General features: G+C 30.6%; 2 protein-coding genes and 3 long non-coding RNA genes across 6 annotated transcripts; 4 read left to right on the top strand and 1 right to left on the bottom strand.

Moving 5' to 3' along the window:
• Positions 1 to 6,717: 6,717 nt before the first annotated feature.
• LOC147811923 (uncharacterized) lies at positions 6,718 to 8,251 on the top strand. The gene is made up of 2 exons (XM_087160392.1): positions 6,718 to 7,002; positions 7,275 to 8,251. Exons 1-2 carry the CDS (start codon positions 6,964 to 6,966, stop codon positions 8,115 to 8,117), a joined length of 882 nt encoding a protein of 293 aa, XP_087016518.1. The 5' UTR covers positions 6,718 to 6,963; the 3' UTR covers positions 8,118 to 8,251.
• A 2,473-nt stretch (positions 8,252 to 10,724) lies between these two features.
• LOC147811924 (uncharacterized protein F54H12.2-like) lies at positions 10,725 to 11,939 on the top strand. Its single transcript, XM_087162291.1, has 2 exons — positions 10,725 to 11,064; positions 11,203 to 11,939. The coding sequence occupies exons 1-2, from the start codon at positions 10,725 to 10,727 to the stop codon at positions 11,937 to 11,939; spliced, it is 1,077 nt and encodes a 358-aa protein (XP_087018417.1).
• Positions 11,940 to 15,790: 3,851 nt separating this feature from the next.
• LOC147811925 (uncharacterized) lies at positions 15,791 to 20,043 on the bottom strand. Of its 2 annotated transcripts, none has more exons than XR_015433184.1 (3): positions 19,832 to 20,043; positions 18,776 to 18,920; positions 15,791 to 15,986 (listed from the first exon to the last, which is right to left on the bottom strand). It is a non-coding gene; the product is annotated as an uncharacterized LOC147811925 (long non-coding RNA). The 2 variants fall into 2 exon arrangements; XR_015433185.1 differs by lacking the exon at positions 15,791 to 15,986 and adding an exon at positions 15,998 to 16,441.
• A 68-nt stretch (positions 20,044 to 20,111) lies between these two features.
• On the top strand, positions 20,112 to 22,498 carry LOC147811926 (uncharacterized). The gene is made up of 3 exons (XR_015433186.1): positions 20,112 to 20,287; positions 21,227 to 21,371; positions 22,474 to 22,498. It is a non-coding gene; the product is annotated as an uncharacterized LOC147811926 (long non-coding RNA).
• Positions 22,499 to 23,015: 517 nt separating this feature from the next.
• On the top strand, positions 23,016 to 25,670 carry LOC122273969 (uncharacterized). The gene is made up of 2 exons (XR_006227835.3): positions 23,016 to 24,191; positions 24,428 to 25,670. It is a non-coding gene; the product is annotated as an uncharacterized LOC122273969 (long non-coding RNA).
• The last annotated feature ends 333 nt before the right edge of the window (positions 25,671 to 26,003 follow it).

Here is a 26,003-nt window from a genome sequence, read left to right on the forward strand (position 1 = left end):
TATGTGTCCTTTTCGCTCGCACTCACTTGTTTTTTCCTATATTTTAAAAACATGAATGTAATTATAAATGGATGAAGAATTTAACAGAGTATTTATAGTTTGTCTAAGCTAAGAACTCCCCCCGCCACATGGTCTGAGGCCGTCTGCTGCTATGGATACAAGAATAGCGTATTCCAGGGAAGGTAGCTAGCCGACCGGCCTGTGGAGGGGTTAGGGAACTGCCTTTGCACCAGAAAGGTTCTGGGATCGAATCCCGGGCAAGGCATGGATGTTCTTTTCTTCTCTGTACTATCTGCCCTTACTGTGGGAGCAACGTTGGCCCACCTAATATGGTGCCCTTGTAAGAGAGGTCAACAAATCTGCCCTGTTAATGTCCGAATTGACGAACAATGTTAACACAGGAGGGCATTGGGGGGGGGAGGGAAGGTAGCTTCTCTTCACTCTAGGGCTAACACAATAGACTGGAAAAAAAGTCCTCTTACTCTCGCTGAAACTTAGCTAAAATCTGTCCTAAGCAATGACCCCACATCCCTTGAAATAGTTAGAACTCGTTACCATAGTCACCGCCAAGGGTCTTGACAAATGGCTAGGCGAGTTTTTACTTTAGACAAACTATACATTAACTAGTTCATTAAACATTTTTTTAGATAAAATTGCACGTTGAGACATAAAGGTTTGCCACCCCTGGACTAAACCATCCGACAGAGAGCAATGAAATTTGGCATACTAATAGTTCGTCGCACGAAGGTTACTGTTCACATTAAAACATTATATTACAAACCGTTCGACCGAAAAACGGATTGGAACTTTCTTGCGTCATGTCCACTTAATTGCATGTCGGATAATCGAATAACAAGCTTACACGAATGGAACCAAATCATTTTGTATGCAACTAATGTTAAACTTCCCCGTTTAAACTGACATTCTTTGTTTTTTGTCCCCGCCTAATTGCATGAAGAAGAGGTACTGAAATGAAAAAAATTTGTTTATTTTGGAGAAATGCTTCACTAACTAAAATGAAATTTTCGTTTTTCAGTTAAGAAAAGGATACAATAGGTGGTCACTTCAAAAGGGTCCTGTTCATTAGTTGGTCTAAACAGGTGTTCGGGTTAAATTGAAAAAAAAATCTAATCTTGCTGCTAGTTATACATTGAAGTGAGCGACGAGTGTTTTACCCCTCTTTGAATTATAGTTTGTTTACGGTAAGAACTCCCCCCGCCACTAAATCTGAGGCCGTCTGCTGCTAAGGAAACAAGAATAGCGAATTTCAGGGAGGGTAGCTTCTCTTTACTTTAGGGCAGTGTTTCCCAAACTTATGACTTTTGTGTACCCTTTCTAAATTTTTCGTAATGCTGTGTACCACTAATAAAAAAATGAGTGTATTTTTTACTATAAAAAAAAATTGCACAAAAGTTAAAAATCACAACTGGCTGTTGACACCACTAATTATTAACTGCAAACTCCGCAAAAAATAGCAAATAGAAAAATACGTAATCGTAAATTTTCATGGCTAGCTTTGTTTTTAAATAAGTTTGTTTGAAATTTTCGTTTATTGCAAGATATTTCGCATAAGGACGCGTACCCTCGCTAAACTGTTCCCGTACCCCTGGGGGTACGTGTACCACACTTTGGGAAACACTGCTTTAGGGCAATATGAAGAAAAATGATTCCCTTTCTCTCCCCCACCCGAGACAAAATATATCCTAAATAGTGACCCACACCCCTATTTGAAATAGTTACACCTTGTTACCATAGTCACCCCCACAGGTCCAGACGAATAGGGGAGTTCTTACTTTAGACAAATTGTACTTACTTACACATCATTTAGAATTTTAAAAAGGTACAGAGTGATTTGTTTTGTAGTCAAGATTTGTGGTCCCCTCCTGGTGCGCTATTAGCTTTCATAAGAAAAAATTTCAAAAACGTAACAAATCAGTATACAGTGTGTCTTTCTCTTAAGTAAGAATAATTATTGCTTAATCCAGAGAATAACTCTGAGAATGATTGCAAGTTCAGCAAGAAAAGGATGGATTTGAATTAATCGAGGGGGGGGGGGGCAATGAATCTGAGAAACGATATATTAAAAAAAATTCCAAACTAAAATAGCTCATTAATTTGGAAATTCTCAAGACGAGGTTAGAAAAAAAAAATTTAAAATAAATTATCTGACTATGCGTTTGAGAGGAATACGCAATTATTCATGAAAGTCTTATTAGGAACTGAAAGGGAAAATCTAATTTTGATAAATTGACGAATTAAACGGGTATAAAAATAGTCTTCAATTATAGATTTTTTCGGAAGGGATCAAGTAATATTTTAGTACCTATATATTATACTATTCACTAATATTGATTTATTTCTATATAACTTTAAATGACATTTATATTTTATGATACTAACACAGATGCTAGTAATCAAAATTGTTTATTGATCATAAAACTAAGTTTATTTAATCAAAACACTATAATTTGCATTAAATACCATTAAAAATAAAATTTCGCAGAAATTTAGGATAGAATATTGCACTATCCTTTTAATCGAATAACCCGCTCAATTGCATAGATTTGGCTGGAACTGATGATATTCCTTTAAGCGGGGTTGACTGGTTAAGCCTTAGCCGTTGTTTCCTCAAAAATCTTAAAGATAACATCATTGATACTTTATAGCTCTATTTAATAACAATAAAAAAGAGTTATTGCTTGTACTTTATTTAGTTTTTTTTTCTCGCTACGTCATAATTTCAATCAACAACAGTTCCGCAATTGACTGATTGTTGACACGCTCTCAGCAGATCACCGAAGTCGAGCATAACTGGCCGCTGTCAGCGTGCGGGTGAAAAACTACTTGGATGAATCTGTGAAGGGACCGAGGGTGTGAGGTATTGGTTCTCGTTAAAATGTTATACGTAAGTACTTGACTTCACGCGCATGTCGTCGGTCTATCGAAGCGAAGGGAGCCTCACCTCGGCAGAGTTCAAAATTGTGATGGCATGTCTTCAGATGATTGTCAGGAATGTTTTCCAGACCGTTACCAATAGCCCATTGAGCAGCTTTAGTGCGACGTAAACAACAACAATGAAAAAAAAATTTACGTGGTAGCACTATGTCACCAAATTATCTCTAAAGTTATCTGAAATGACGTATTTAATTTGTCACGTTTGTCAAAATGTGTTTCGGTATAAGTAAATAATTTAAAAACAGCGGTAATTAAAATTAAAAAAAAATTCTTTTGCAATGAAAGGCAAAATTAATGGGAAAGTGGTACAATTTACTTAGGAAAAACGTAGAAAATTACTTCAGTTTCATTAACCACTGTCCCTCTTTTCTTTTTCTCTGGCCTTTTAATTCCTAGTAAGAATATATATATTTTTTTGGTATTCTCTCTTTAAAAATAAAAAGTCAAACAGCTGATAAAAAATATTTGTTAGATTACGGAATTATATATTTTACTGAAATATAAAATTCAAAATAATTAGTTTGGAAAAATCTTTTTTTGATTCATATTCAAAAATGTATTAATGATTTTGTAAATTAAAGAAGTTTCAATTATAAATAACTGTTTCGCTAAGATTTAAATAACTGCATATTAGTTAAATTGTTTGGAAGTGAACCGCGTTTGAAATATTTGACTTTTTATGCAGGAAAAGACATGGTGTTTCACGTTATATTTCATCTCACCAAATATTATTAAACTTCTAAATTTATTTCTCACCTATCCTGACATGAATAAATACAAAGAAATAATGAAAAAAAATATATTTAATGAAAATTCTGAGTCAAAGTGTTAATGCTGACGCTCAGTTCATTTAAGTAATGTAATAGATGCATATTGAAATACTAAAAAGCAAGCCATTATGTTACAAAAAGCAACATTTATGGAGTTCAGGTACTTATTCGTATAGATTAATCGAAACAAGCGCCATACTATTATTGTCGCCAATGATGCTTAATTAATATGGGTAATTCCTATTATATAAATTAAAAAAATTACTTATTTACAAAAATTCCAAGTTAATGGTTAATTTCGATATTATGCCTAGTAATGTTGAATACAGTTAATCTCAATTTTAATGGGCTGAACAACAAAAAACAGGTTTTGTTACGTTTTTGCTTATTAATTTTGTCAGTATATACCGTTCAGTTTTGTCCACGATTTCATTGGGTTGTTCAGTACCGAGTTATTGTTTTTTTGATTTTATTAATCCTGTTCGAAGAGTGGATATTCAGCTAGTTGAAAATAAAAAAAAGTTGAATTACAGTTCGTTAAAAATAAGTTAACTAACGCTTTTCGTTTCCCGAAACTCTTGTTTTTTTCTCAGGTCAAGAGCTAGCCCTTGTACAATACTTATCAATATTTTAGTCAAATAACTTCTAAACGTACTATTGAACGCATTTTCAAAATTTTAATTAAATATAGTAGCATTAAATTCTAACTTGAGATTCATTTAAACTGAAATAGTTGCAGTGTTATAGTAGTAGCACCTTGGATACATATGTACTATAAAATAGTATCTTTCTCTTGATATACATCTTCAAGAAAGAATAAATAAATGAGATAAATTTTCTTTTGAATATATTTATTTTTAGTGGTAAGAGTACAGCATATGTAAAAAGTATAAAAAAGGAAGAAAAAAAATTTATTCAAGTTGGATCTGAGAATTTGAAGCACGTATATTTGTTTTTGTTCTTACACAATAGACAGAGTATGGTAGCTAGCTTGACTCTATGAAGGTGCTTGCAGATGCAATCATATAAGGTCTATGACCACTATCAGTGGCATCATCCTGAGAAAAAGAGCAGCTAAGTCTTTCTTTATAACTATTGCATAGCTGCCAACCTTAGGAATCAAAAATGAGGAACACTATATGCGACAAAATTATACGCACTAATTACGAGAGTAAGACAAAAATTTAATTATTAAATCATAACATTAATAGACATATATTTAAATATGTAAATTAGTAAAACAAAACTATAAACACTATCTTTTGTGGGAAACTTATAATATTAATGTTTTATAATTAGGAATACCGGTATAATATATTAAAAACAAACATTACCTATTAATATATAATTATTTATCTCCAAATTATAAAACACTGGTAAATAATAATCTACATCATAAACAAATATTTCTGATGCAAGTGTTTAAATACTACAAAAAAAAATTTCCAAAAATAATAATTTAGCGAAATAATCAGCAACAGACAGCTATTGGAATATTATTTTCCAATAAAAAGCTACTAAAAATTACTTTAGCACAATAATCACAGGATGCATGCTTGTGGCGATCAGAAAAAAGGATTGGTTTAAAATCAAAAATTTTATGAAAATTCAGAATTTTTATAAAAATATCAGATTGGATTTAAAAATTAGGAACAAATCCGAAAAATTCTGAACAGTTGGCAGCTATGCTATTGTCTGCTTAGTCAGCTGTAAAATAAAAGCATTTTTCTAGATAAAAAAATAGAAATCATGTTACTTTAAAATTCTACAGTGGATCAGAATCCAATCAAAGACTTCAGTTATATTAATAACTGACAACCGTGTCCGAAAATAAAGAGCTTAATTATTTTTATGAATTTAAAAAATATACAATTATATTTAATACATATAGCAAAATCAATGACTGAAATGTTATCTTGTTACGGTACAGAGATATTCTTCAAACTAAATGAGACTCTGCATAAACCATTGTAGAAAATCAAGTCCTGGTAAATATATCTCACAGAAAAGCTTTAAGCAGACAATGCTGTGAGACCATTCCCCGGGACAAACATGAATCATCAACAGAATCCAGGCAAAAGCTAGAAGAGAACAAGTTGCTTCAAATTAATATTGTAATCAAGATACCTTGTTAAGTATATAGATAAAAGCACAACTCTTCAAATTGTGAATCTAATAAAGGATTGCATACATTAGTTTGAATCAGTCTGCCCACCCATAAACCGGAAGTTGCTTATTTCTGCCCACCTACAAACCGAAAGTTGCTTATTTCTGCCCGCCTGAAAATCGAAACTTCGTCTGCAGCGTCATGGGGAGCTTATTTCTTTTTTTTCTTAAGCCTAATATATTTTTAGTTTCGGTTTCTGTTTTTAATTTAGTTTCGTTTTTTTAATATTATTTAATTTATTAGTTTTTTGAGGGTGGCAACACTTATTATTTTAATATTAGTTTTTAAGGATGGCAACACTTAGAAACTTTGTTATTTGGGGGAGAAATTGTGTATTCTGAAGTTATGACGTCATCTTTTATTACATAATACATAAATGATATCATGCTTTTGATCTAGTGGTGCCATCTATGTGGAATAAAATAACTTTAAATCTATTTTATTATTTAAATCTGTTTTTAATATTATTTATTAAATATAATTAAGGCTGAGGATCGAACTCACGCCATCAAAAAGCCTTCGTGGGTCAGTAGTTGGATATCATAACCACTGACCCACGAATGCTTGGTTAGATATGTGTTAATAAGTTAAACCTTTGTATAGTGAACACGTGTATAAATAAAAACTGTTTGATATCGATATAATCCTACAGTTTCATCGATATTCACTTAACCTTTGATAGTTATTAAATAATTATTTCTGCCCCTCTTAATGTTATTATAACTTTCTCTGGATGGCAACGGTACTGACCATACACGTGTTTTGTGTGACGTGTTTTGTGTGATAATACAACTACTAATTACAGAGCGAGTCATTCTGATAAGGTATAACAAGCTGGATCTTGGTCTATGACGTGTGTGTTGAATTCAGTTCCTTTCACTTGCGCTGATAAGTAGTTAAGCATGTGACAGTTTCATATTTTTCTGATTGGCTGTTAAAGTTATACTTTCTTGGTTTGGCAACTAGAAGGATAGAGTGACTAAATTTCCTCCCCCTCTTATATTAGTATTTCACTTGTTCTTCTGTTGTGTCTCGATTAAGTTTTTAAACTGTTTGATTCACCGGGTCGTTATGGACGGATATTTAAAGAGAAAACATGTTGAAACTGAAGTAAGTACTATTGATTTCTTCGTAATTTACTATGCTTTTAAATTTATTGTTAATAGAATTGTTTTATTGTAACTTCTAGCATTAATTCTTTTTTAAGCAGAGCATGTGGCAAAACTTAGTTAACTTTAAAAATTCTTTAATATTATTTGAATCGAAAGGTATAATTAATTTAAATTTAAAGCATAATTACATTCCGTTAATAGTTGTTACTTATTTTAAACGTTATTGTTGTTCTTGGTGACTCAAAAAAGTGTTTCTTTTTATTTTATTAGGATGAACCAAAGAGGAAAGGTTTGTTCCAGGAGGGAAACTTTCCAGAGTATTGCTATCCAATTGGTGAGGACTTATTCGTTTTGGTCAACACGTATAACAAGAAATCAGCCATTCATATACGAAGGTTTAACAGATATGGAGACTCATACTATCCTTCAGGATATGGTATAACTCTACAGCCTGAACAGTATAATACTTGCTTCTGTCATGGTCCACCGACATGTATCTTCGGCATTGCAGACATCAACATGGCTTTGGAAGAGACCCCTCCAGCTAATCCCCGTGAAAAATTTTATGTGCTGATGAATGACGAGGGAAAGTATCTGCTAGTGGACGAATATACCTGCAGAAGTGGCCGCGTATACAAGCACGAGACGGAAATCAGTTTCAAACAGTGGAGAGAACTACAGAAGTGTCGAGATAGTGTGACATTCGGCTATATTAATTTAAAATATAGGTCCGTGGACTTTTTGAACATTTTTCAAGAATCCACCCATCAACAGTGTCCAGTGGTGCCAAAGAATTCAGACATCAGCGAAGCGGGTCCTATTATGAAAGATTGCCTGAAAATTGTGTTGTATAAACATATTGGACTGAAGAAAGGTCTGAAGCCAGTAGACAGATCTGCTGACTTTCTAGACCAGGTTGTGTGCAGTGTTCACGATTTCAATGAATCTTGTTTGGACTTACATGTGGAGAATATTGCTCTGGATTTTAATAATGAACTAAGTGAACGAAGGTTGTTTAGACAACCCCTTAAAGACTTTTTGTGCGAAGGTTTTTTAAAAGAAATCAAATTAGATACTTTATTAACTGCTGCTAAAAATGATTTTTGCAAATAAAATAACTTAAGTTTTAAAATATTTTGTTGTTATTTTTATATTTTGTAAAAATTACTGTGAACTTTTGTTTTCAGAGGAAACGAGATTTCTTTTTTTCAGCAGGCATGAATTTTCTTTTTCAAAATAATACTTTTTTCAGGTTCTTAAAATAGAAGAAGAAAAAATTATTGCTGCAATACAATAAGGAAAACTATTTTATATTTAAATAGGTATTATTATTTAATTTTATTGAAATTATTGTATACCGTTATTTTTTAAGAATGTTTATGAGAGTTAATTTTAACTGTCATTAGAGAAAAAATATTTTTGAAATAGATTATGGATCATTTACTTTCATCAGTTTATACGAAACCTGAACATCCAGGAAGTTTTGGAGGTGTAAATGCTATTTATAATTCTGTGAAAGGTAAAGTGAAGAAAAGTGACGTTAAGAAATGGTTAGAGACTAAAGATTCTTATACTTTGCATAAACCTGTGAGGCATAAATTTAAACGGAATCGAGTGATTGTTGGAGGTATAGATGAACAATTTCAAATTGATTTAGTTGACATGTAATCTTTAGCGAAATTTAATAATGGCTTCAAATATTTGTTAACTTGTATAGATTGTTTCTCAAAGTATGCGTGGGCTATTCCTATTAAAGACAAATCAGCCAAAAATGTATTGCCAGCTTTAAAAATTATTTTTAGAGAAAGAAAACCTGAGAAACTGCAATCAGATAAAGGAACAGAATTTACTAATAAACTTATACAGCAGTATCTTAAAAATTTAGAAGTTCATTTCTTTACAACGAATAATGAAACTAAATCAAGTATTGTTGAGAGGTTTAACCGTACTTTAAAAATGAAGATGTGGAAATACTTTACAGAATATAATACGAAAAAATATATTGACGTCATTTCTAAATTAGTCCATAGTTATAATCATACCAAACACAGAAGTATAAAAATGGAACCAGCCTCAGTGAATATCGATAATCAAAAAGAAGTCTGGAATAATTTATATAGTGATAAGGTGAATATTGATAACCTTGTTTTTCAAGTAGGTGACACTGTTCGCATTAGTAAATCAAAACTTACATTTGAGAAAGGATATGAAAATAATTGGACTCGAGAATTATTTGTCATAGATAAAATAGTTCATCGAAATCCTGTAGTGTATAAATTGAAAGATTTAATGAATGAATCAATCGAAGGTACCTTTTATGCAGAAGAATTACAAAAAGTAGTCAACTCGGGCTATTATCCCGTAGAAAAAGTTATCAAAAAGAGAAAGAAAGGAGGAAGCACGGAATATTTTGTTAAATTTCTAGGTTATCCTGAAAAGTTTAATGCCTAATTGAGTGATATTCAAAAAGTATAAATAGTGAAACTTAACCTATGAAGACTCATTCTCAAAAATGTCTTTCTATGTGACGCTACCCTCTGATAGCTCCATGCAGTTTTTTCCTAACAACAAAATTTCCCATTTTAAGACGCAGTTACCGATACCAGTTAATCTAAAAGCGGAATGGGAAGTAGGCCTATCTGAAATCATCTATCCGCATTCTTGGCTGAACGTAAATGAAAGTAACAATTATTTTCATTACAAGATAAGTAACGGTAATATCATATCGACTGTTAAGCAAACAATTGATGTGGGCTGTTATGAATCAATGTTCGATATTGTATCAGCTATACAACTTGCTTTACCTAAAAATCCTAGTCGATTTACAATAAATTACAATAAAGCTACGAAACGAGTTAAAATTAACGCCGTTCAAGGTTACAGCCTTCATTTAGAAAAGTTAGGTGAATTGTTAGGATTTCAACGTGATGCAATCATTACGGGTAACCAGAAAAGCGAATTTGTGGCTGACGCGTGGTCTAATTTTTCCGTTTTTTACGTCTACTCAGATTTAATTTCACCACAAATTGTCGGAGATACGCAAGCTCCTTTACTGCGGATCGTTCGAATAAAAGGATATGATGATGAAACAATTAGCCAGTATTATGATAGACCACAATACTTACCTTTAACGAGACACTCCTTTCAAACTATCCATGTGGAGCTCAGATTGAATTCAGGTGATTTCGTACCTTTTGAAAGTGGTAAAGTGATTATAGTTTTACATTTCCGCATGAGACAAATACTATAAATAGTACGATGCGTTTTTTGAATCAGTCATTTGAAGAGAAGACGTCAAGATGAGTGTACCGTACGTTTGTTGTGCTGAAAAATTCGAAGATCATTATGCGAGTCAAATTGGCTCGGGTTTGCCCTATTATAAAGGTGTTAATTTCCAAAAGGGCTATGGACTTGGTGGTATATTTCGTCGATTATTTAGAGCAGCACTACCCTTTTTAGTAAGAGGTGGTAAAACTATTGGAAAAGAAGTTTTAAAAACAGGAACTCGAGTAGCATCTGATGTATTATCTGGAGAAAACTTTGAGGAAGCCGTCAAAACAAGAACTAAAGAAAGTGGAAAAAATCTAGCACGAAAAGCTATTGATAAAGTGCAGTCTATGGTCGGGAAAGGAAACTATAAAAGGAAGCGTAAGAAGCAAAAACGATTCATTTCATCTAAAGCACGCAAAGTGAGTGGACGTGATATTTTTGATCCATAAAATGGCATTTTTGTTGAAAGATTCTCCTGAGTGCGTAAAATCGGAATTGGAACTTTTTACTTTACCTGGAACTCAAACAGTTATTCAAGATGGTCAATGGATACAATTTCATCCTCTTTCTAACGTTTTTGATAATGCTCCCGTAGAGTTTCATGTCTCTGGAAGTGTAGAAGATTACATAGATCTCAGTCAAACACAATTGTATGTGAAAGCGAAAATAGTAAAAACGAACAATACAGCTATCACTAAAGATGATGTTATAGGACCTGTGAATTTATTTCTACATTCATTATTTTCTCAAGTAGATGTGTCTTTAAACGATCGTACAGTTTCCAATTCAAGTAATACCTATCCCTATAGGGCCTATATTGAAACTCTCCTAAACCATGGATATGATAGCAAAACATCTCAATTAACTGCTGAGTTATTTTATAAAGATTCTGAGGATGGTTTAAATAAAAGAACTGCTTTTTTCAAAGAAAGCGCAACAGTGGACATGATTGGCTGCATTCATTCAGATTTATTTCATCAAGAACGTCTTTTACTCAATTTAGTGGATTTGAAAATAAAACTAATAAGAAGCAAACCAGAATTTTGTCTACAAGGATCTGAAGGATTTAAAGTAGTATTGGATCATGTCTCTTTATTCATTCGAAAAGTTCGTGTGAACCCTGGAGTGCTTCTTGGTCATGCTAAAGCACTCGAGAAAACAAGTGCAAAATACCCCATTAATCGAGTCCTATGCAAAGTGTATTCAATTCCTAAAGGGAGCATGTCTTTTATTCAAGATAATATATTTTCGGGTCAAATGCCTAAAAAGGTTATTATTGGTTGTGTAGATAATGAAGCTTTTCATGGAACATTGACAAAATCTCCTTTTGATTTTAAACATTTTGATTTAAATTTTATTGGAGTGTATGTAGATGGACAACCTGTCCCCCATAATCCATTGGAACTCAACTTTTCACAAAATCAATACATTCGTGCCTATCAAACTTTATTTGATGGAACGGAACGAATGGGTCAAGATAGAGGAATATTTATTTCCAGAGAAGACTACAGGAACGGAAATACATTATTTGGATTTAATCTCTCCCCAGATCTATGTTCAGGAGAACATTTAAATCTGATTAAGCATAGCAATTTGAGATTAGAACTGAAATTTGCCAAATCACTGGAAAAAACAGTATGCGTTATCGTTTTTGCCGAATTTTAAAATTTGATTGAAATTAACAAGTCAAGAAATATTTTATTCGACTTCGGAAATTGAAGAATGGATGGATTGCAACTATTCTACATTTTATCGCAAGATAAAATAACAACACCTTACTTTCAAGGCGTATATTCAAGAGATACGCTTCCGAGTCTCCGAGAAAACACATGTGCTATCACGAATTCAGATGACTCATCACAACCTGGAACTCACTGGCTAGCGTTATTTGTGAATGATCAAAGACAGTTAGAGTTTTATGACTCATATGGGAAACCTCTCGGATTTTACAACGTGAATACCGCTTCCTACACGGACGTACTATGGAATTCCAAAGTGTTTCAATCACCTACATCCAATGTATGTGGACAATATTGTATTTACTTTTTACTCAAACGCTGTCAAGGCTATTCTATGTATCATATTTCAAATCAATTATATGTAAATGATTTTCAGATGTATCAATTTGTAAAGAAAAAATATGGTGTAAGATTTGTGTTTAGAAAATAAAAAAGGAATGAAACTAAATCTAGTGTCTCTCATGTCATTATTATAAAATTTTACATTTAAATATTGTTATGTAGGCAATAGTGTAACATTTTTAATTCTTTTTAACAAAATTTTCAGAAAATATTTTTATTATTGAGGAAAACTTTCTATCTTTTATGAAAATATTTTTTTTTTGCAAAAAATTTTCTCTTTTAAGATAATATTTTTTTGTTTTTGTAAAAATATTTCAAACGTTTTAACAAAATTTTTCTATCTTTTAAGAAAACATTATGTTTTTACACAAAAAATTTTTATTTTAAGAAAATATTTTTACTCTTTGTTAAAAATTTGCTAGTTTCGTAAAAATATTTCAAACTTTTTAACAAAACTTTCTAATATTTCAGAAAATATTTTTATTTTTATAAAAAAATTTCTATCTTTTAAGAAAATATTTATGTTTTTGCAAAAAGGAAATGTCCAGTTTTTCAGAAAATTCTATCCCTCTTTCTAAAACTTTTTGTATTAATTAATAAAGGGTGAAATTTTTCCTTGATAATATAAACTTTTTCACCTGTGAAAAAAATGATCAATAAAGACAAAATACATTTTAATTAAATAAATAAAATTTTATTCAAAGTTTCACCCAAGCACTTCTGCGGGCATACATCATAGGTTTCTTAACAATTTTATTTTTACTATACAATTTTTTATTTACATCTAAATGTGATGGTAATTGAATATCATTTAATGTTTTTAAAAATACATTTCTCCCCACTGGAGCTGATTTTCTATTTCGCAAAAAGTCATTGATAAGATTTACTATATTACTTCCAGGAACAGTTTTATCTTCATGAATAATTTCACCTTTAGCGTTCCAAAGGAGAGATTCATTATTTTTTAAGAATTGATACATATCTTTAGCTTTTTCTTGAAATCGAACTGGAACAGCAGTTAGAATTTTTCCCTCCAAGTCTTCAGTTTCTTTTTTGATATTTGAAGAGATCTCTTCTGCAGACTCTACTAGAGGATTGTCTATGTTCGTAATTTCCTCATGATCGGTTTGAGGTTCTGGTTTTTTCGGTCTCGAAATTGAAAAGTGCGTATACTTCTGCAATATTTGTAAATACAGAGTTGCTTTCTCGTCATCTGCTAAGTCCTTTTTCTGTAGAATATTCTTCATTTGTTGATCCAATTGTGATAAGTGTTCCGCTACTTGTACTCTATCCTCCGGAACCAACACAAATTTCTTACTGTACTCCATGAATTAAAGAAGTAATCACAGAAATAGCTGCAGGTAATAAAAATGATAAAAATCCTTCTCCTTTCTGTACAAGAATTTTTTTCTTCTTATACAATGGCAATTTCTTCTTAGAAAGTTTTCTTAAACTTTCTTTATGAGGAGCTAGTTTATTTTTCTGAGATTTCGTGAGTGGTATATTACCACACAATACATTCAATACACACTCACACAAAGTTTTTATTTCACTTTTTGAACACTTTTTTAAAAGAGACTTGCAATGTTTAGTTTTAGAGATCAATTTCATGAGCTCTAATGTTCGCTCATTACATACGGACATCTTACTTTCAAATGATTTGAATTTCGAGTGTCTGTCCTATTTATAGGTGTTGATAAAAGTTGAAAACCTTCAAAAACAATGGTTAAAGTTGTCATCTAATTTCCTTGAAATTCACAGTTGAAATGAAATTATCGAGGTTGGTACACATAATAAGTATCTCCAGGAAACATACCAGTACGCATGCGTAAAGATTCTTCCGTATCACACTTTAAATCAATGAGTAAATAACCATAGGGTTTTGATGTAGCATCAGCATAACATTCTTGAAAAAAATTAACTTTACGAGGGTACAATTGACGTCCTAAATGTGTAATTTGCGATTGATCTCTTCGATTCTTAAATAATACAAGATAATGAGCATTTAAGGATATTTCTCTCATTTCCTTTCCTTTATGAAAAATGTTTTGAACCACAAAAATAATGCTAAGAGATTTATGATGGGAAAATTTTGTAAATAATTTCGTCAATTGAGGATCATTTCCCAATTCACTCATGAGATCATCAATCACAATTAATGCATCTGAATATTGATTCAAATCGGAGGGAAGTCCTTCTTGAAAAACAACATTAGGCATCTCATCATATAATTTTTGATAAACGCCATAACACCATACCACATGTTTTGGAAAAGGATGTATCATTTGGTTTTCAATCACATTTTTTATGAAATAACTTTTACCACTACCTGTTGGACCTGCGAGGACAGCTGTAAAGGGATGTTTGAACTTCAAAAGATCCATGATGAATGAAAAACTTTACTCTCGCCACCTCTATTTATCGTTATCTCTTATCACCACATGATGAGTTCAATCCTCAGCATTAATTATATTTAAATTAAATAATAAAATAGATTTAAAGTTATTTTATCTCTAACATTCCCACACAGATGGCGCCACTAGAGTTAAAATATGATATCATGTATTTATTATGTTATAATTAACACGTGTATGGTCCGTACCATTGCCATCCAGAGAAAGTTATAATAACATTAAGAGGTGCAGAAATAAATATTTAATAACTGTCAAAGGTTAAGTGAAACTATATCGATTAAACTGTATTAAGATATCGATATCAAACAGTTTTTATTTATACACGTGTTCACTATACAAAGGTTTAACTTATTAACACATATCTAACCAAGCATTCGTGGGTCAGTGGTTATGATATCCAACTACTGACCCACGAAGGCTTTTTGATGGCGTGAGTTCGATCCTCAGCCTTAATTATATTTAATAAATAATATTAAAAACAGATTTAAATAATAAAATAGATTTAAAGTTATTTTATTCCCACATAGATGGCACCACTAGATCAAAAACATGATATCATTTATTTATTATGTAATAAAAGATGACGTCATAACTTCAGAATACACAATTTCTCCCCCAAATAACAAAGTTTCTAAGTGTTGCCATCCTTAAAAACTAATATTAAAATAATAAGTGTTGCCACCCTCAAAAAACTAATAAATTAAATAATATTAAAAAAACGAAACTAAATTAAAAACAGAAACCGAAACTAAAAATATATTAGGCTTAAGAAAAAAAAGAAATAAGCTCCCCATGACGCTGCAGACGAAGTTTCGATTTTCAGGCGGGCAGAAATAAGCAACTTCCGGTTTGTAGGTGGGCAGAAATAAGCAACTTCCGGTTTATGGGTGGGCAGAAATAAGCACCCCTTGACTGCTCATCACTTCCGCCGCACCGATGCCTGCTCTTACTACTCACAGATTAACAGAAATTTTTTTTAATATTATTAAATCTGGCATATCCATCTTTTTCCACGCATATGGCATACTTGCGACACTTTCAGAGTGGTCTCACAACTCTTTTGGGTGGAAGCATCACTCAAACTCATACTCGGGGATTTGACACATCTGTCACTTTAAAATCAAGACATAAAAAAGGAGTGTAAATTATTGCAACATTAGCTTTGTTGCTCGATTTTTTCTTTTTGCAGATCCCCAATTTAGTCAGGTTACTTACATCTGAAAGAGAGGGAAAGTGTCTGATCAATATTATTTAATATTTCTATTGCAGCATCAATCAGGGTTTACATATAAAGACTAATGGCTTTAAGAACAAGACAATCACAGGACATTACATCACAGCATTTAATAGTTAGTCACAGCACAGATTTTATTATATTTTCTTTACACAACATAAATGACCTCACAGCCAATTGTTCAGTTGGTGTGTGCACTGTTGAGTCACCGTTTACCCTAGAGACAGCCACGTAGGCTTCTTAAAGGCACGAGTCCATGATGGATCATGGAATGTGCATGTTGTGTTATCCCCACGCTGACTTTTAATGATGAGCCAGTACATGTTGATGTGTTTGTCCATTGTTCAGGTTTGATTGCACTGTTCCCAGTTTTTTAGTATCTAATCATCTAAATTCTGTCGACATCACCAGTTCCTTAATGAATATTATTTTCTAAACCTTTTACAAGAATAAAAAATAAAATCATAAATTAATTTTCTAAACTTATTAGTATCTAGATCAAACATTAAATTAGTTTTTATTTAGAATGCAATAAATGCCACTGATAAAAACAAAAGTAATAAATATTTCTGAAATAATCAAAGTAAAAGAATATATATTATTAATAAAAGAGGAATATACTAACTGGTAGGGCACTGTCTTTTCCTTAACCACGGTGTGACTAAAGACAAATACTGATAAACATTAAAAGATCATTTAATTCATTCTGACTTTAATTATTTTATTAATACTGTAATAATTTATAAACAGTGCTGTACTAACAGTAAACAATCCGTACTATAACAATACAGTTGGGGAAAAAAAACTCACAACGATTAAGGTATAATGCCACTGTTAAAAATATACAATTCTCCGAATAATCAAAACATTATAGCAATAAAAGAGAAAGATACTAACTGAGACACTCATATTAGCTTCTGTTGAGTCTAGATCTCATTTAAGCTAACAAAGAATAGAATTAGATCAATCTCCGTGCAATCTAAAAATTTTTATAATCTCTTTTAGTGTTGAACATATACCCATTGCTATTTAGAAATAGCAATTGGCATTATTCATTAGCATTATTAATTTAGTATATTTTACCAAAGGCATTTAAAGTGGCAGAGCATTTATAATTCAGGTACAATGCTCTAAACAATCTTCCCTCTGTCCTTTAAGGGTAGAACCAGAATCATTGAGAGAGAACTAGTCATAAAATATTCTATTGCATCTAAAAAAATTTCTGCATTGTGTAAAGTAGCACAGATAAGAATATTAGAAAAAAACACTCTCTACTGAATATTTTTCTTTACAGCATCATAGTAGTAAATCTGTTCAAGTACTGTCAGGGATCTGTCCAGACATTCTGTAAAAGGTCCGTATTTGTAAAATTGGGAAAAAATTACTTGTAATTTGTGAATATAAAATAAACGTTAAGTCACATTCTTTCAACCAGGGTCCTGCTTTTGTGAATTTGTGCAAATAGGGTCTGTTATTGCAAAAAAAAAAAAAAACTTTTTCAAGGAGTTTTTAAATTGTAAAGACTTACAAGATTATGCCCAACACTGTAAAATTATAATTAAAAAAATTAAAATTTAAAAAATAAACAGCAATTGCTGCTACTAAATTAGAGATGCAACACACAAATATTTGGTATTTTGCCTATACTGCTGAACGCAGAATATTCATTTCGGACGAATAAAGGAAGAAGTGTCTGCCGAAGACAAAATTTATTTAGATTACATCTGTCGTTCTCCCCCCCCCCGGAAGGGTTTATTCGATTAACAAAACAATAATGAAGATAAACGAATTTGTGAAGGGTCTGAGTAAAGGATAAATTATTTTGTGAAATGTCCGTTTTTATGAAAAGATATTTTGTGAATAGTTCGTTAACGGACCTAAATCTCTTCTAAACAGATATCTGACTGTGACTACTCTTTCTTATTTGTATGGGATGAGTTCTGGTTATCTGGCTAAATGTCAAGACAAGATTACAATATTTTTATATTATTAGTATATAAAGTTGTGTATAAATACACTTCCTTTTTTAGCAACTTTGCTATGCATTCTTCAAAGATGTTTGCCAGTTGAATATGGCCCTGGCAGTTTAAATGTATGTGATCTTAACCAATACATTCATCCACAGATAAAGCTGATTCACAGAACATTAGCCCAAGTAAAATTCACAAAGTTTTAATTACTTCAATGAATCGCTTTATAGTGACGTTTTCAAGATTAACAAAATGTTGATGCATACGCTGATCTTTCAGCAAGAGAAATTTCTAAACTCTTCGTTCGAGAAAAACAACTCAGAAATATTTCTGTATTGTGATCTGCCGTGCCAACTACAATCGCCAAGGTGCTAAACAGATTTTAAACTTGCAAATTTAATAACAAAAAAAAACAAAAACACATGTAGATAGTTGTCCGGGGGTGGTTACGAGTTATACCTTCTGAGTTCCCTTCTCTTTTTATTAGTTCCTGGTGGCTGGCTACCCAGAATTATTCTTCCACAGATAACCAAACAAAATCTCCCCAATAACCCCACTAATTTTATTAACCACACAAGCCAGTTTTTTAAAGTTGGGCATTGTACCCAATTGCACATCATTAGTTCCTTTATTTTTAAGAAAAGCAAAATAAATTATTATTTTATAGCACAACCATAAGTAATATTAATAAAAAAATAAATAAGTATCTGAATTAGAATAGTTACACAAGATACTAACAATGCCAACAAATGGTTTAGATACATAATCATTAAATATATAAATAAATTACATTTCAACTTACCAACATGAATTAAGACAAAAACACAATCGTCCCTTCACAACTGCACATTTAATTTGTCCACACCGATTCCAGGGTGTGCAAACATCGATATCCCATTTTCATTCAGCATTTAAGTAATTAGCCAAATACTTCTCCAAGGAATCACCTAGTAAAAAAGTATTTTATGAAGAGAAAGAAGAAATATGAAAAGTTTGCTTTACATTGTCCACGTAAACTGTCAAAAATCTTAGGGTAATGAAAAAAATACAATTATAGATATAGTTTGAGAAGTTAAATAATTGAAAAAATTCAATTTCATATTAATATCCAATAAAGATAACTTAAATTTAAGATAACTTGCTAATCTGAATTATCTTCTAATTTATTATAGTATTTGTATTATGTATTTTAAATAAAACAAATTATTGAGTACAAATTGTTTTGCACATAATTGTGATACACCTATAGAATAAAAAATTTTTTTGAAAGTATGCATGCTCATAATTTATTCAATAGTTAAGACAACCTAAAAGAATAATAATGAATGCAGTAACTGTGAATGAAAATGATAAATATTATCTAAATTTGTTCCATTTCTCTCAGAATTTTTTTTTAGATTAGTTTACAATAAAATTGAAACAAATTATTTTAGACATGATCAAAACCCTCTTCACTATTTTTAAGAAAATTCAATATTAATCTTTCTATATATAATAAATTTTAATTAGCAATATATTTCATAGAAAAAAAAAGATACCTCTGTATTATGTCACTAAAATAAACATAAATCAAGTAATTCAACTAAATGAAATTTCATTACTAAACTGCTTCACACAATTTCGGCAGATCAAACAAAGGATTTCTAAGGAAGCAGAGAAAAACTTTGATAAATGAATTTTTATAACGATTTTCTTAAAATACATACATTTTACAAACTATTTACTTTAAAATCTAACGCGTGGTATTCACAGATATTTAATAAAATTCATTAATCTTTTTAAAAATTTCATGCAATTTTTTTATATACTGCTATGAAACGTACACTAATATTATAAATCTTTAATTAATAAGAATTACCTGTAATTAAAACTTTCATGATGATAAAATATGAAATCCCGCGCAGCCAAATGCAGAAAATGGCTTCCTCTAACAATAGCTTTTGTTTAAACAACGCCAATTGCTTTGGCGAAAAAGTTTGGTCACACAATCAATATAGGGTTATAAGAAGATTGATGGATAAAAGCTAGCGTCAAGCTCACTCCGCCCAGTTACCAATTCCTAAATTGACCAAATATCAAAGATGCATGCTTATTCGATATTTGGTCAATTTAGGAATTGGTAACTGGGCGGAGTGAGCTTGACGCTAGCTTTTATCCATCAATCTTCTTATAACCCTTTATTGATTGACCCTACAAACTTTTTCGCCAAAGCAATTGGCGTTGTTTAAACAAAAGCTATTGTTAGAGGAAGCCATTTTCTGTATTTGGCTGCGCGGGATTTCATATTTTATCATTATGAATGTTTTAATTACAGGTAATTCTTATTAATTAAAGATTTATAATATTAGTGTTTGTTTCATAGCAGTATATAAAAAAATTACATGAAATTTAAAAAAGATTAATGAATTTTATTAAATATCTGTGAATACCACGCTTTAGATTTTAAAGTAAATAGTTTGTTTCTCCTCTATATGTAAAATGTATGTATTTTAAGAAAATCGTTATAAAAAAAAATTCATTTATCTAAGTTTTTCTCTGCTTCCTTAGAAATCCTTGGTTTGATCTGTCGAAAATGTGTGAAGCAGTTTAGTAATGAAAATTCATTTAGTTAAATTACTTGATTTATGTTTATTTTAGTGACATAATACAGAGGTATCTTTTTTTTCTAGGAAATATATTGCTAATTGAAATTTATTTTATATAGAAAGCTTAATATTTAATTTTCTTAAAAATAGTGAAGAGTTTTTTGATCATGTCTAAAATAATTTGTTTCAATTTTATTGAAAACTAATCTAAAAAAAAATTCTGAGAGAAATGGAACAAATTTAGATAATATTTATCATTTTCATTCACAGTTACTGCATTCATTATTATTCTTTTAGGTTGTCTTAACTATTGAATAAATTATGAGCATGCATACTTTTAAAAAAAGATTTTATTCTGTATGTTTCACATTTATGTGCAAAACAATATGTACTCAGTAATTTGTTTTATTTAAATACATAATACAAATACTATAATAAATTAGAAGATAATTCAGATTAGCAAGTTATCTTTATTGGATATTAATATGAAATTGAATTTTTTCAATTATTTAACTTCTCAAACTATATCTATAATTGTATTTTTTTCATTAACCTAAGATTTTTAACAGTTTACGTATAAATGGACAATGTAAAGCAAACCTTTCATATTTCTTCTTTCTCTTCATAAAATACAAACTAATAAAATACTTTGTTATTTTTTTTACTAGGTGATTCCCTTTAGAAGTATTTAGCTAATTACTTAAATGCTGAATGAAAATGAGATATCGATGTTTGCACACCCTGGAATCGGTGTGGACAAATTAAGTGTGCAGTTGTGAAGGGACAATAGTGTTTTTGTCTTAATTCATGTTGGTAAGTTGAAATGTAATTTATTTACATATTCAATGATTATGTATCTAAACCATTTGTTGGCATTGTTCGTATCTTGTGTAACTATTCTAATTCAGATACTGAATTTTTTTTTTTTCAATATTACTCATGGTTGTGCTATAAAATAATTTATTTTGCTTTTCTTAAAAATTAAGGAACTAATGATGTGCAATTGGGTACGATGTCCTACTTTAAAAAACTGGCTTTTGTGGCTAATAAATTTTGTGGGGTTATTGGTGAGATTTTGTTTGGTGATCTGTGGAAGAATAATTCTGGGCAGCCAGCCGTACAGGAACTAAAAAAAAGAGAAGGGAACTCGGAAGGTATAACTCGTAACAACCCCCAAGCAACTATCTACAAGTGGTTTGTTGTTTGTTTTTTTTTTTTTTGTTATTAAATTTGCAAGTTTAAAATCTGTTGAACACCTTGGCGATTGTAGTTGGCTCGGCGGATCACAATACAGAAATATTCCTGAGTTGTTTTTCTCGAACGAAGAGTTTAGAAATTTCTCATGCTGAAAGATCAGCGTATGCATCAACATTTTGTTAATCTTGAAAACGTCACTATAAAGCGATTCAATGAAGTAATTAAAACTTTGTGAAGTGTATTTATTTATACACAACTTTATATACTAATTATATGAAAATATTGTAATCTTGTCTTGACATTTAGCCAGATAACCAGAACTCATCCCATACAAATAAGAAAGAGTAGTCACAGTCAGAAGTCTGTTTAGAAGAAATTTGGGTCCGTTAACGAACTATTCACAAAATATCTTTTCATAAAAACTGACATTTCACAAAATAATTTATCTTTTACTCAGACTCTTCACAAATTCGTTTATCTTCATTATTGTTTTGTTAATCGAATAAACCCTTCCCAGGAGGGGGGGGGGAGAACGACAGATGTAAACGAAATAAATTTTGTCTTCGACAGACGTTCTTCCTTTATTCGTCCGAAATGAATATTCTGCATTCAGTAGTATAGGCAAAATACCAAATATTTGTATGTTGCATCTCTAATTTAGTAGCAGCAATTGCTGTTTATTATTTAAATATTAATTTTTTTAATTTTAATTTTGCAGTGTTACGCATAATCTTGTAAGTCTTTACAATTTAAAAACTCCTTGAAAAAGTTTTTTTTTTTTTTTTTTTTGCAATAACAGACCCTATTTGCACAAATTCACAAAAGCAGGACCCTGGTTGAAAGAATGTGACTTAACGTTTATTTTATATTCACAAATTACGAGTAATTTTTTCTCAATTTTGCAAATACGGACCTTTCACAAAATGTCTGGACAGATCCCTGACAGTACTTGAACAGATTTAGTACTATGATGCTGTAAAGAAAAATATTCAGAATGTATTCAGTAGAGAGTGTTATTTTCTAATATTCTTATCTGTGCTACTTTACACAATGCAGAAAAATGTTTAGATGCAATAGATTATTTTAATTATAAATACCCTTCCACTTTAAACGCCTTTGGTAAAATATACTAAATGAATAATGCTAATAACACTAATGAATAATGCCCATTGCTATTTCAAAATAGCAATGGGTATAATGTTCAACACTAAAAGAGATTATAAAAAAAATTTCGAATACACGGAGATTACTCTAATTCTATTCTTTGTTAGCTTGAATGAGATGTAGACTCAACAGAAGCTAATACGAGTGCCTCAGTTTGTATCTTTCTCTATTATTACTATAATGTTTTTTATTTTGATTATTCAGAGAATTGTATATTATTAACAGTGGCATTTTACCTTAATCGTTGTGAGTTTTTTCCCCAAACTGTATTGTTTAGTACGGATTGTTTACTGTTAGTACAGCACTGTTTATAAATTATTACAGTATTAATAGAATAATTAAAGTCAATGAATTAAATGATCTTTTAATGTTTATCAGTATTTGTCTTTAATCAAACTCTGGTTAAGAAAAAGACAGTGCCCCACCAGTTAGTATATTCCTCTTTTATTAATAAAATTAATAATATGTATTTTTTTAATTTGATTATTTCAAAAATATTTATTACTTTTGTTTTTATCAGTGGCATTTATTGCATTCTAAATAAAAACTAATTTAATGTTTAAACTAGATACTAATAAGTTTAGAAAATTAATTTATGATTTTATTTTTTATTCTTGAAAAAGATTTAGAAAATAATATTCATTAAAGAACTGGTGATGTCGACAGAATTTAGATGATTAGATACTAAAAAACTGGGCGCAGTGCAATCAAACCTGAACAATAGACAGACACATCAACATGTACTGGCTCATCATTAAAAGTCAGCGTGCCTTTAAGAAGCCTACGTGGCTGTCTCTAGGGTAAACAGTGACTCAACAGTGCACACACCAACTGAACAATTGGCTGTGGGGTCATTTATGTTGTGTAAAGAAAATATAAAAAAATCTGTGCTGTGACTAACTATTAAATGCTGTGATGTAATGTCCTGTGATTGTCTTGTTCTTAAAGCCATTAGTCTTTATATGTAAACCCTGATTGATGCTGCAATAGAAATATTAAATAATATTAATCAGACACTTCCCCTCTCTTTCAGATGTAAGTAACTGGGGTAACTAAACTGGGGATCTGCAAAAAGAATTTAAAAGAAAAAATCGAGCGACAAACCTGACGTTGCAATTATTTACACTCTTTTTTATATCTTGATTTTAAAGTGACAGATGTGTCAAATCCCCAAGTATGACTTTTAGTGATGCTTCCACCCAAAAGAGCTGTGAGACCACTCTGAAAGTGTCGCAAGTATGCCATATGCGTGGAAAAAGATGGATATGCCAGGTTTAATAATTATTATTTTTTTCTGTTTATCTCTGCTTATAACTTAAAACAAATACTTCTGTGCTAAATGTTCTTTCACTCTGTAATTCAAATTGATTCAAACTACTGTATGCAATCCTTTATTAGATTCACAATTTGAAGAGTTGTGCTTTTATCTATATACTTAACCATTGGTTGAAATCTTAACAAGGTATCTTGATTACAATATTAATTTGAAGCAACTTGTTCTCTTCTAGCTTTTGCCTGGATTCTACTGATGATTCATGTTTGTCCCGGGGAATAGTCTCACAGCATTGTCTGCTTAAAGCTTTTCTGTGAGATATGTTTACCAGGACTTGTTTCTACAATGATGTATGCAGATTCTCATTTAGTTTGAAGAATATCTCTGTACCATAACAAGATAACATTTCAGTCATTGATTTTGCTATATGTATTAAATATAATTGTATATTTTTTAAATTCTTAAAAATAATTAAGCTCTTTATTTTCCGGCACGGTTGTCAGTTAATAATATAACTGAAGTCTTTGATTGGATTCTGATCCACTGTAGAATTTTAAGGTAATATGATTTCTATTTTTTTATCTAGAAAAATGCTTTTATTTTACAGCTGACTGAGCAGACAATAGCATAGCTGCCAACTGTTCAGAATTTTTTAGGATTTGTTCCTAATTTTTAAATCCAATCTGAAAATCTGATATTTTTATAAAAAATCTGAATTTTCATAAAATTTTTGATTTTAAACCAATCCTTTTTTCTGATTGCCACAAGCACGCATCCTGTGATTATTGTGCTAAAGTAATTTTTAGTAGCTTTTTATTGGAAAATATTATTCCAATAGCTGTCTGTTGCTGATTATTTCACTAAATTATTATTTTTGGAAAAAAAAATTTTGTAGTATTTAAACACTTGCATCAGAAATTTTTGTTTATGATGTAGATTATTATTTACCTGTGTTTTATAATTTGGAGATAAATAATTATATATTAATAGGTAATGTTTGTTTTTAATATATTATACCGGTATTCCTAATTATAAAATATTAATATTATAAGTTTCCCACAAAAGATAGCGTTTATAGTTTTGTTTTACTAATTTACATATTTAAATATATGTCTATTAATGTTATGATTTAATAGTTAAATTTTTATCTTACTCTCGTAATTAGTGCATATAATTTTGTCTCATATAGTGTTCCTAAGGTTGGCAGCTATGCAATAGTTATAAAGAAAAACTTAGCTGCTTTTTTTCTCAGGATGATGCCACTAGTAGTGGTCATAGACCTTATATGATTGCATCTGCAAGCACCTTCATAGAGTCAAGCTAGCTACCATATTCTGTCTATTGTGTAAGAATAAAAGCAAATATACGTGCTTCAAATTCTCAGATCCAACTTGAATAATTTTTTTTTCTTCCTTTTTTATACTTTTTACATATGCTGTACTCTTACCACTAAAAATAAATATATTCAAAAGAAAATATATCTCATTTATTTATTCTCTCTTGAAGATGTATATCAAAAGAAAGATACTATTTTATAGTACATATGTATCCAAGGTGCTACTACTTTAACACTGCAACTATTTCAATTTAAATTAATCTCAAGTTAGAATTTAATGCTACTATATTTAATTAAAATTTTGAAAATACGTCCAATAGTACGTTTAGAAGTCATTTGACTAAAATATTGATAAGTATTGAACAAGAGCTAGCTCTTGACCTGAGAAAAAAACCAGAGTTTTGGGAAACGAAAAGCGTTAGTTAACTTATTTTTAACGAACTAATTTTTATAACTGTAATTCAACTTTTTTTTA

The sequence above is a fragment of the Parasteatoda tepidariorum genome, chromosome 4 (genome assembly GCF_982258835.1).
Source record: "Parasteatoda tepidariorum strain Cologne lab strain chromosome 4, Ptep-v5.0, whole genome shotgun sequence".
Lineage (NCBI taxonomy): Eukaryota > Metazoa > Arthropoda > Arachnida > Araneae > Theridiidae > Parasteatoda > Parasteatoda tepidariorum.